The sequence below is a fragment of the Malus domestica genome, chromosome 10 (genome assembly GCF_042453785.1).
Source record: "Malus domestica chromosome 10, GDT2T_hap1".
Classification (NCBI taxonomy): domain Eukaryota; kingdom Viridiplantae; phylum Streptophyta; class Magnoliopsida; order Rosales; family Rosaceae; genus Malus; species Malus domestica.
In genome coordinates this window covers 22,140,510-22,153,077 of record NC_091670.1, presented here as the reverse complement: position 1 = coordinate 22,153,077, position 12,568 = coordinate 22,140,510, and the positions used below count along the sequence as shown (strand labels likewise).

Here is a 12,568-nt window from a genome sequence, read left to right as displayed (position 1 = left end):
AATGTAGTAATACATACTCTCAATCACTTGAGCTACAGATTTCTTATCGATTAAAGTTGAACGGATTAGTAACTCAATCAATACGGAATACCATATTGACCTCTACATAAGTTGGTCAATGTGGTCGCACTGTACAAACTTCACTAAACTTGAACGAATACAGATGGTATGCTGGTCCCTTCTTGGATCGCACACGCACATCCCAATCCCCCATCACACTGAACATATCTTTGAGTTCTTCAACGAGTCTTTGCGTGAAAAGAAAGAATCCAATTCATTATATTTCTATGTGCAAGATCTAAACTGTTAATTTTTCAGAGAACTCAACTCAATGATACGTACTATGGAAAAAAAAAATTGCAATTTTTTTATTAAGAAAACACAAAACTTGGCAACTTGTTATTATATTCATAATTATTTTAGGGTTTTGAGTTTTTCCACAGGTTTGTCTGAAAAATGGTAGGAGATAGGAGCAACCCAACATTCATCCCATAAAATAATGGTCACCTAATATTGGTGATAAACATGGCTCATCCGATTGAGAAAAAGGGTAGAAAATACAAGCACTAGAATCCATGAAATTTGCATACAATTGTGAGTGCATGCATGGATGTGTGTATGGGGAAAGATGCCCTTTCATGTGAGTACGACTACCCCTTTGGACAAAAAGCTCCATCAATCCCATAACTTGTGGGTGTGGGTGCCTAATCTCTGTTCTACAATAAATTTATATTGTGACCACCCAACAAATCTATGGCTTCCTTCTAATGGAAGTACATTATAGCGGTTCACGTTAGCTTCTAGTCTAGTGATACTTCTCTTTGTGTTGAAAGAGATATTAATTTGGTGGTAATTGTCTTTACAAAGGTAAAAGAGATTACAAGTTCGAAGGTTACATAATTCTCTTTACCCTAAGCCCTAGAAAGCTCGACGAGATTCACAATTTATGAGTGGTTCATCTATTTGCTAGAATATGAGTTTATAGGCCTCGCAATCTATATGGTGGATGCACGGTTTTGATACGAACTATATGACCTGGATTTGATGCCACCCAACAGATTTTAGCTTCTTTCTAATGGAAGTACTGGGTCACTTGGCCTACATTACATAACAAGAGTAGCATTTGTCAAGCAACGGTTCTAAAAATCTCCACCTAACGCCGCTTAGGCCGTGCTTAGGCGCTTGGCAGCTGGATACCGTCCCTATTAACCCCTAAACATTTGAAAATTAAGAAAGGACGCCTAGGCGTCCGATCGTGACTCTCACTTAAGTAGAAAATATATAACTTTCATTTTGCATTTTATTTTTGTTCAATAAATTATAAAAGGCTTATTGAATACTTGGATGAACACTCATTATATGTTTGTTCTCCATATTTTCAATATGTTCTAATATTTTAATATATATATATATCATTTTATTTTGCAATTTATGTGTCCGATACAGTTATGTATTTTTTTTTAAATATAAATAGCCACTCATTTATACGATATAAATAGATTTACTTAAATCCACAGCTCAACGCCGGACTAGCGCCTATCATCTTTTAGAACCTTAACCAATTATAAATGTTCAATAATGAGTAGAACTAGCAAGACACCCATAATAAAGAGGCATTAAACCATAGTTTTTGTACAGCTTATTATCGTATATAGTGCATTTGATTAAAAGTTTGTAACCGGCTCTATTATGCACACTTCCAGTGCAATTTTGGGACAAAACTAGCTAAACAGCAATCAAATAGTACAAGGTTACCCAAAAAGTCAAGCATGGTGGCTGGATTAACTTCTAGAGTTTTTAAATACCTTTCATTTGAGAAGCTAGACAAGAACTGACTGCGGCTGCCAAATGCTACTATGCTATCCTCAATGCATACGAAATTTCTAGGAAGGCCCCTGAAAGATATTGCATAGACCGACCTAAAGAACCCAAAATTCATGTCCACACGTGTGAGATGAATGAGATGCAACGGTTATAGATTGGTGGCTCTTAATAAAACGGCATCTAAATCTAACTAGTAGTCGACTATTAACAGCCAATAAGAAATGGTTAGTTTCCATGAGCTGTTATACGATGGAGCAAATTTGATCAAAAAACAGCTGACCGATTGTGAACCACCACCGGCGTATTTCGGAGACTATTAAAACACAGTAAACTTAAGGGATTTCAAAATCTATCTGTTTTTTACAATAAAACAACCGTAAACTGATGCCAAGACGTTTGAAAGAGTTCATCCCATCGCCTAAGTTCTGCGCAATATGAGTAGAAATGCAGCATAATTTGATTACCATACAATCGTTATAATCCTAATCTGCATCTGTCCCTAATTTGAAGTTCCTTCAGGATCTGAATGCTTACTTTCAAGATCAAGATAAAGAAGTCGTTCTAGTCACAATTTTCATTTGTCCTCGTTCGATGGTTCTTCTTTGTCCTTCTGTCGGGACAGCAATTACAAAGAGAGGAAAAACTATTTAGTTATTGAAAGTAAATTCTAGAAACTTTTCTTTTTGGAAGAAACAAAAAACGTACATTCTAGAAATTTCCGACAATCGATACTCACACCAAATCAAAACACGAATTTTGTGACCATAAACACTCATGCAAGAAGTTTTATGTATAAGGTTTGTGAGCATACCTCGGACTGATTCTTCAGAGATGCAAGAAGATCTTTCACTGAAGGATCATTGGGGTCAACTCCTGGAAGCTGCAAGGAAATAACATATCAGAGAAACAGCAACAGCAAAAGTAGCTATACATTTCGTAAAAGAGTTAGGTTCGATTACACATACAGATTCAAGGATAGATGATACAAAAGACTGATCCTCCAACACCTTGCTCACATCGGTCTGGGATGATGGCTCTCCTGCACTTTCCTGCATCGACATTTGAAGAGCTGCATGCAGCAAAAGATATAATAAGCATGCTGAAACTAACAAATACTACCAAAACGCTCTGTCAATGCTCAGAGTTTTCAAATCAAATGTAATATTAACCAGACAAAAAGTAAACTGAAGAACCAAAAAAGGATGCATGATAGGTGCACATTTTGATGCCAAACTACACCAAACTAGAAAGGCAGCTAAGTGTCAATTGCTATGAGTATGAATTACAAGAACCCATATTTCATAGATTGGGAATTAAGCAAACCACAGCACTAGTACGCACAGCTGAAAATGGATTAGATGAAGCAAGTAGACCACTTAACATGTAAACAGAAAGAACTACCAAGTATAAACCTATGAATGTCAAATTTATCTGATGGTAATGCATAAATTTTTATGGTCACAGTCGTAGAGATACAATTGAATTTATTAAAATGAATGTGACCTCCAAGAGTTGTACAAGAATATACCTGTACAAAGTTAAGTTTTCAAGAGGATATAAACCTATGAATGTCAAATTTATCTGATGGTAATGCATAAATTTTTATGGTCACAGTTGTAGAGATACAATTGAATTTATTAAAATGAATGTGACCTCCAAGAGTTGTACAAGAATATACCTGTACAAAGTTAAGTTTGCAAGAGGATATAAACCTCATGTTAAGTTAGTGGCACGGAATAAAAAATAGAAGCATGTTAAACGAACAAAAAATAGAAGCATGTCGTAAATAAATTTCCACAAGTAATCAAGCAAAAGAAGCTCATGCTCAAGTTACCTCAACTAAATGATATGAAATATAAGAAATAAAATAAAATAACTCACCTAAAGCCAACTCCTGATCCGCACTAGTTGCCTCTGACATCTCAGTATCACCTGCTGAATGACCAGTTCCAGAGATGTTCATTGACATTGCAAGAGCCTCCTTCAGCAAGTCATTCTCCTCAACCTATCACCCATACCATAAGCCAAGGCCAATTTAAATAACAAAAATTCTTTGAAAAATAACAAATGACAAAACAAAACCCAACAATATAGACTTTATAGACTTTAAGAACTAGACAAGGTTATGCAAGCATGCAAACAAAGACAATCAAGAGACGAACTGAAACCAACCATATCATCAGTATGTTTCTTATCCTCATTGGAAGAAACATTAGCTTGATCTGTCATGGTTACATCTTCTGATTTGGATGATGGTTCCCCTCCTTTTCCACCAGCTTCTTCAGCAGCTCTTTTGGCAGCGGCTTCTTGCCTAGCCCTTTCCTCTTCCATAGAAACTCTAAGGGCGAGAGCAAGCTCAGGATCAATGTTGGGATCAACGCCAAAGTCATACCCAGAGCCACCAATAGCAGCAGCAGTTGCTGCTGCTGCAGCCACTGCAAAACCACTTCCTCCTTCTCCGTCACCAGTAAATACAGGTGTACTGCCATTAAATAAGGAAAAGCTCATATCACGGGAGACATAGTTAGAATTATTAATTATACAATCTACTGGGACGTGTTCACTATGTTATTCAACAAGTAATTCCAGCCAAGTGACACACAGAACATGTGTGAAGATAGAAAGAAAAGTTTCTTGTGTTCACTATGTTGTTCAACAGCAATTCCAGCCAAGTGACACATAGAACACGTATGAAGATAGAAAGAAAAGTAGAAACTTATGCCTATTAATTTTCAGAAAAGTAAGTTGTAAGAAATACTTGAGCTTAAATACATATTCTTGCACAAATTCTCCTTGTATCATTTTAATACCTACTATTCTCAATTCTCCGTTCTTTCTTCGTATAACATGCATTACTCCTATACACAATAGCATGAATCTAAAATTCCAATTAGTTCCATGAACAAATAATTTTATAATTGGCAATGCAAGATGATATCTAAACAGACATGGGAGAAAACAAAAAATAATACACCTTATGAGAACATCTGAGAGAGCATTTGGACCGGGGGGGACATGTACTATATGACTGCTGTCATTATTATTAACTGCAGACAGAAGGGCCTCCAGCTTCTCTGGCTTCCCATCATCCTCTTCCCCGAAATCAACAATGTCAAGAGCAACACTGTTCTTTTTCAGTTTCTTTCCTATCGATTCCAACACCTTCTTTTCAAATTTGACAGGACTGAACATGGTTAAGAGTTAGATGTCAACGACAACAAAAAGCAAAAAGGAAAGTGCAAGCAAGAAGTTAGCACTATATACCTTCCAGCAAAAACGATAATCCGTTGTTGCTGATTTTTGTTTTGACGATGCTTAAGAGCCAGCTGAGCTACCTGGATCGCAGATGTTATGTTCATCTCACCTCCCATCTCAAGACCTATATAAAAGGAATTAGAGAACCGCAAAGAAATTAACCAGAAGAAAAAAAGGATAATTTGACGAACATCGTGATGGAACGATTTCCACAAAGAAGAGATAATAAAGGTACCCATTGAACTAAATTTTTAACAAAATCCAGCACGCAAAAGAACACGAATCACTCTTAAAACGGCCTCACCATCTCTAATTACTTCCTCGCATTGTATAGTAAGATCCAGTCTCACATTCATACAAGATAATATATAGTACTAAAGCTCTTGAGTTTCCCTTCAAAACTAAAGTTACAACTTTGGATTATAATGTCCGCCTAAACCATGATCATTCTTATTCAACAAAACCATTCCAACTGCTTCATTGATACAGTTTCATCAGCTATTTAACTATACAAGTAAGCTAAACATGTAAAGTTTTCGAATTCAATTAAAAAATAATCACACAAGCAAATTAGTAATGAATTGAGAACTTCACCATGCATGCAAGCTAAAATCCTTCCAAGATCAGAGGTTGGAGTAGCCAATACCCGAACCCCCTTGCCCGCCATTGTCAATACCCCAACTGTATTCTCCGGATTAGCCTGCCCAATTTACAAACTCCACTGTTGAAAAATTGAAGTGGTTTACAATTTCGTAAAGGGAAAAGCTTGATTAAGAAGTAGAAAGAAAACCTGGGTTTTGGCACCACAGATGAGATTAATGGCGTCGGCTTGAGCTTGCAATCGGGAGGGAGAGTAATCGCCGTTTCGCATCCACTCGGAATTGTCGACACAGATCATAGTCGCCTGATTATTCATCACATTTACGTATAATCATCAGAAAAACCGTATGCAAAGCCCTGAAAAATTGAAACATTCGAAGGAGGAGGATTAGAAGAGGGCTAACCTCGAGAACCATGGTTGCAGAGATTGTTCAACCTTTTGGGCTTCACTACTCAAAACTTCAAAAGAGGGTCTCCGACTCTCCGCAGTGTTTGTGTAAAAGGTGTAATTCTCAAAGTACCCCAACTGTATTTGTATATTTTTAGCTATTTTCCCCTTTTTTTTTTGCTCCTCCTATATTTTCTCCTAATTTACTTAAGTTAAGTGAATAAAGATTTTTACTTATGCCCAAGTTGCCATTCAAATACTACGGTATGGTAGATATTCATTTTCACTTTGATTTTATGTTTGAATCTCGTAGATAGTGAATTCGATATCAAATTAAACTGCCTTACAATGTACTAAAAAAAAAAAAAAAAAAAAAACTTATGCCCAGGTTTGCAACACTTTTCGGCCGTCAGATTAACCCATAAAAATCTTGTACACAAGTAACACTTTTATCCAAATTTGGATCTTGAATTTTGAATGTAAATTCATTATAATTCCAAATTTGTAAAGAGAGTACATTGTCTTAAGGAATTACCTGGCACCTCAAGAACAAGCAGGTGTTTCTCCTTAATTCAATATGTAGCTGATTCACGAAATTTCATACTTATGATCGAAACTTTATATATTATAATCACTATGTAAATCAGTTTTGCAAAAAAAAAAAAAAATTAAAATTTTTTTTTTTTTAATTAAATACGAGATCGTTTGGTCATTGAACTGTATAAAAACAAATAATCGGATTCGAAAAATAAATAACGAAATATCTATCTATTTGCTACAATTGATTAACTAAATTACTTTAGTTTTAATTGATTTTGTTCTTTACAGATTTAATTGATTTTTTGTTGAAATGATATTTATATTATAAGCACGAAACTCTATTAATCAACCACTAAGAGTGAACTGAGGAGGAACTCCTCCTAAATCTTGAGAAGCCAAGCCTTTCTCCTTGAAGAATTCTCTTTATTGATGAAACCTCAGAAATCGTTACAAGGAAACACTCGATATGCACAATATGCCGGCAAGCAATTCTAACTTGATACAAAGAACAAATCAACACCACAACATTGTAAATCAAAGGTTTAATTTACACACCCAGAGTTCTGGAGATCATAGAAGATGATCTATGGTTTCGACTAATGGGTAAGTGAATGTAAACCTCGTGAACTTCCTGTTTACAAACCTCTCCTCTATCCCTATCTATGGCGTAGCACACATACACGGTGTCAACTACATTGTCCAGCACATGAACAAAGAAACACAGTACCACGATCAGTAGCACCCACGCCAGAACTGCCACAAAGTACGAATCAACCCCAAGACTGGTCGCAGCTTGTAAGATAGCGCAGACCTGTCAATGCACATCCATAATCAGAAAATACCAAGGGAGAGATAAAAGGGTTCCAAAACAAGAAAGATGATGCAACCGAAACAAAGTCCAGCAATTTGGGAACAGGAAAACGCATTTATAATGCATCTCCTAATGACTCATCAAATCTATACAGTTCAAATACTCTATGTACTGTTGCCAATCGACAGCGCATGACATCTAGAACAACCCTTCCTCCATTTCCGTCCTCCCCTCAACTCTCTTCTCTCAGTTAGGGCCACACCAGAAAGTGCGGAAGAAGACCAAAAGGCAATAATTATACAACAGTTATTATCCCTATCATTAATTGTGTTAGGAGAGAGATCTATGCAGAGCCCTTAACAAGCCTCAACAGTGTCACATGTTCAATACATGGATGAGTTCCTAACATACCACACATGATGCACAACGATCTTAAACAATAATTAATGGAAAGCTGAATGATTGAGATTCAAAAAGACAACATACCACGATTGCATATATCGCTGAGAGTACAAAAACAATTCCAGCCAATAGACGAGTGGAGATGGTTTCCACAAAAACCGCAGAGAGAAGATTACGCTTTAGAAGCTCATATGTCATTTTTGCAGATGAGCAGTAAGCTTCACCAGTTATTGCCGCAAAGTTGATAGTGAACTTGTTGAGAAAATCAATCGCTGAAAATAAGGCATTAACACAGCAGCGCATTAAAAAATACATCATCCCAGGTGAACCGTCTTGTCTTGCACCATCGACCATGGCACGAACAACTCGAACAACAGATAAAAGTAATCCAGATAGGCATACTGTGCCAAAGTTGGGGCCAAAAGCATTTCTGCAAGTGTAAACAGAAACATGAGAAAGGAGAAGTTATTGTGCTCACTAAATAACATCAAGAGTAATGCCTATAATCCCAATGTGTTTAATAGGTCAACTGATTCACCAGAAAAATAGATAAAACGAAAACTATGACCAGATCACAATTCTCACAAGCATAAGGGTTGACGAATAGGCATAAGAAAGAATACAGAACGTCACTGAAAAGTAAGCATAATTACATCAAGAAAACAAAGTTGCGGAATAACATCTTAGTGTTCAGTGCATGCCAGTTAAAGCAAAAATATTGCATCTTCATCCTTCAAGACATCATGTGGAACATTAGCTTGTTGCTAAGAAAATAAAGGTCCAAGGGACCTGACACTACCAGGTGGAGAAGAACCTATACCCAAGTGCTGCTGCGATATTAATGTCGTCCTATATTAAGCACAAAGAGAATAAGCCCAAAATTCACCAAATGACACAGCACATAGTTCCAAAATGGAATTGATTAATCCATATTATTTCATGCAGATAAATAAGCCAATGAAAGTGCTACCGGCTGTCCATCTGACACCATGAAGAAATGCTAAATAACGACGGCCTAGTATCTATATCACAGTTTTCATGCATATATTTACATTAGAGAAGATATAGTTGTTCTGGAGTTTGGTCGGTGGAACCTACAAAGCAAATTTGGTTAAAAGTTCACTGATTATGTGCCTGACTTGCAATAAATTACAAATTCTCGACATAAATTGATTTTGTTTTCAGTCTTCCTACTTAGTCAAACAAAACATGGTTAATCACCAACTTTACAACTCTCACTAATTCAGTTTCATTTAGTTTGGAACAGAGTACATTTCAATTGCAAGTTGCAACAATATATGAAGTACGAACTTAAGTAAATTACTCCAAACATCGAAAAACAAATGTAGCAACAAACAATTCACCTTAAAGAGCTCCTGATAATCCGCTTCGGAGTTGAATCCTCCTTAGTGAAATACCACTGAGCAACAGTCCCACTAATCACATACACCTGAGCTTCCACCATCGTCGTAAACGACCACAACATTGTCAAAATCGCCAATGCGTAATAAGCAGGCACCCAACCATCCTGCTTCCACACACAACTATACACTCCATTCGATTCCCGCGGCGCAATCTTCCCATTGAACCTGGCATAGACCAAGAACACAACAATGGGCGCATAGTAAACCACCAATCCTAATGTCAAACACGGCAGAACCCCGAACAAGCCCAAGTTCCGTGAAAGCGCATGGGATGCCACCCCGATTATGCTCACAGTGAGCTCAATCCGATGCCAATTCACCACAAGAATCCACACAATGACCCCAATTACCAAAAACACGAAGATCAGAATCAAAATTCTGTAAACTAAAGGGAGAGCGTCACTGCAGGTGGAGCTGAGAGTGCAGGCGACGAACCAGTAGACGTTGAAGAAGATTGGGAAGACGATGAAGAAGGGGAGGAAGACGTAGACGACTTGCTTGGCGTAGTGTTTGAGGAGAATAAGCAGACTGAAGCAAATGGGCAGGCTTAGAATCAACGTAATCACGAGGGTCCATGTCAAATCTTTGAGCAGAGAGGAGGAAGAGGAGAAAGTGGGTCCGACCCAGTTGGGGAGACGGGTCAAAGTTTCGTTTTTGACGCAGGAGGCGGAGTCCGAGTCGTAGGAGAAGGAGGAGAGGACGGTGTAATTGTGGTTGCGGTGGACGACGGCGAAGATTCCGACGGCGAAGGTGGCGAGCACAAAGAGGAGGAAGAGGATTAGAAAGGGGAGGTCTTTGAAATGGCGGGGGCCGTGGTTGTAGGAGATCTGGAGGTACTGGGTCGGGTCGGCATCGGATTCCGGTGGGTCGGCGTAAGATGGCGGAGGGGACGGTGGCGGTGGTGGGTTTTCGATTGGGGGTTTGGAGAGGAGGGGGGTGGAGGGAGAGGATGAGTCGTAGAAGATGGGCTTGTTGGGTTCTTCGGAGCTGCCCATTGGAGCTCAGTTGCAGCTGAGGGAGGTGGAGATGGCGGCGGTGGGCAGTGGTTGGGGGTTTAGAGAAGGCGGAGGAGCATTTGGTTTGGTCGTTGACTGTTAAGCAGAGAGTGCGTGGAGTAGAAGATATGGCTAGATGGTGATGTGTATATGAGAAACAGAGCAATGAGGAACCATGCCAGTGCAAAATTTTGGTCGGCTTGTGGACAGTGGACTTGTGGAAGCTTATATACACACTGTTTTTTCTATATATATATATTTTTTGGCAATGATTAAATCATTAAAGCATATTAGTTTTGTGAAGTCTGTGTTCATCTAGTTGTAATTGACGTATTTTAATCGCATAATTGTTATGATCAGAAAATTCTGTAATTTGTTAGAAATAAAGTACAGAAGAGAGAAACAAGAGAAAGATTGGGGAGAAGAAAACAAAGTGTATTTCCAATATCATTGGACCAGCTTTATAGAACATCAAATACATGAGTTGTTGCCCAAATGTTCTCTACAGTAATCCAAAAGCTTCTCTACATTATTATGATGTTTATGATAGTTTCCTAATATACATTGTACAAGGACAGCCACTATTTGTCACAGCACTTCCTCTTGGGTGTCCTTGTATAAGAGAAAGTTGTCTCTATAAAAACATTGCTTGGAAAACCAATGGGACAAAACCAAAGCAAAGGAGAAAAATTGAGCACAATTTAAAAATACTGATAAGGCATTGGACGCGCATAATGCTACCTCGCTAAAACATTGCCAAGAAAAACCCAAAGGGATAAAAACCTGGTCGAAGGGAAAAGAGCACAGCTCGCTTATATGTTCATAATAGCATATTGTCCAAGACTCCCCTTGATCGATAACTTCACTAAATAAGTCTCTCCCCTTAATGATACTAAGTCTTGATTTGACTGGCATCACTGTCAAGTTTGAAGTAATGTGACTTTGGTCTCCAAGAAATTAAGCTTGAGTAAAACTTAACTTGGGGAAGTGTGGAAGTTTATCAGAAGTTAACAATAGCCGTTTGTGTTCCTGCAAAGAACAAATAAATATAAAATAAAATTAGTATTCAAAATAAACTAGGAGCAGTATAAACTCCATGGTAAATATAAACCATATAGCCTTGTACGCTCTTCAAGAGTCATACTAAAACTCTTAACTCTTTTAAGAATATGTTGCAACAATATAATTCAATTCGAACTAACAAGAATACTCGTCTCAAGTAGTATGCAGTCTCCATATGCTATAAGTCTCAGTTTAAAATAACATTGTACTTATAGAAATGTGGCTGCATATATGATGCCAAAAAAATACTCATGTCTCTACTATGAAGCATCATGTCATATTAGTGAGTTTATTTCAAAACACACAAGAATAACGTTTGGGTATAAATTATAGGTTCCCTTATTCCACGTTTTTCAATGGCTCTAAAATGGAATTTGCCTCTTTCCAATTTGTACAACCATTTTAAAATTGTTGACATATAATGGGAAAACGTGACTGAATAACCCTTGATGATGTGAGTAACTACTACAATCAAAACTCTCGAGTATCGTCAATTCATGGTCCAATGCTTAATTTATAAGTATTTCATTGCTTGGGTACATATACAATGGCTCTTCGGAACTTCCATTGTCACATCTAGGACAATCATCTTACGATGAACTTACAGAATTGGATCATACCCTTTCATGGAGAGTTATTTTCAATAAGGGCTTGAACTTATTAATCTCCACTTATAGAGTGTTCAAAGTTTAGAACCTATATATATATATATATATAACTATGTCACTTATGAGATAAGAACGGATGTATCAACGTTGATTCACGAGTTCTTGAAACTGTCATTTCTCTCCCTAACGGCATGAATAATTGACCCATCAAAACTGACAAGCCACTAAAAATGAGGCAAATATGCACAATGAAAGAAAGATAAACGTGAATCCCAATTTTTATGGATTGAACCATCTTTGTATACACATTTACTCGTTGGTTGGAAAATAAAAGTCGACCGAAATGATCATGATAATGCATGTGATCAAGATGCATCTCCCAAGCAAAAATTAGCAATGAATTGAATGCTTAAAGCTAGGCTTGGCATTTTGGACCCAACCCGTTAACCCGACCCAACCCAACTCGTTAATATTTGTATTTGGGTGGATGCTTAACGGATCGGGTCGTTAACGGATAACGGATGAACCCGTTAAATAACGGGTCACCTTGGGTCAACCCATTAGGACCCGTTAGCACCCGTTAGTTGAGGATATTTTAGTAATTTTAGTAAAGTCTTAATAACAAAAAATAAACTTTATGCAAAAAAAAAATAATAATA

At 37.5% G+C, this 12,568-nt stretch overlaps 2 protein-coding genes across 2 annotated transcripts; both read right to left on the bottom strand.

Annotated features, from left to right (window-relative positions):
* Positions 1-2,128: 2,128 nt before the first annotated feature.
* LOC103412488 (26S proteasome non-ATPase regulatory subunit 4 homolog) lies at positions 2,129-6,237 on the bottom strand. The gene is made up of 10 exons (XM_008351041.4): positions 6,084-6,237; positions 5,870-5,983; positions 5,674-5,779; positions 5,089-5,203; positions 4,799-5,008; positions 3,997-4,306; positions 3,706-3,829; positions 2,790-2,893; positions 2,636-2,704; positions 2,129-2,434 (listed from the first exon to the last, which is right to left on the bottom strand). The coding sequence occupies exons 1-10, from the start codon at positions 6,093-6,095 to the stop codon at positions 2,399-2,401; spliced, it is 1,200 nt and encodes a 399-aa protein (XP_008349263.1). The 5' UTR covers positions 6,096-6,237; the 3' UTR covers positions 2,129-2,398.
* Positions 6,238-7,009: 772 nt separating this feature from the next.
* On the bottom strand, positions 7,010-10,470 carry LOC103412478 (uncharacterized). The gene is made up of 3 exons (XM_008351032.4): positions 9,185-10,470; positions 7,905-8,250; positions 7,010-7,418 (listed from the first exon to the last, which is right to left on the bottom strand). The coding sequence occupies exons 1-3, from the start codon at positions 10,237-10,239 to the stop codon at positions 7,155-7,157; spliced, it is 1,665 nt and encodes a 554-aa protein (XP_008349254.1). The 5' UTR covers positions 10,240-10,470; the 3' UTR covers positions 7,010-7,154.
* Between the last annotated feature and the right edge of the window lie 2,098 nt (positions 10,471-12,568).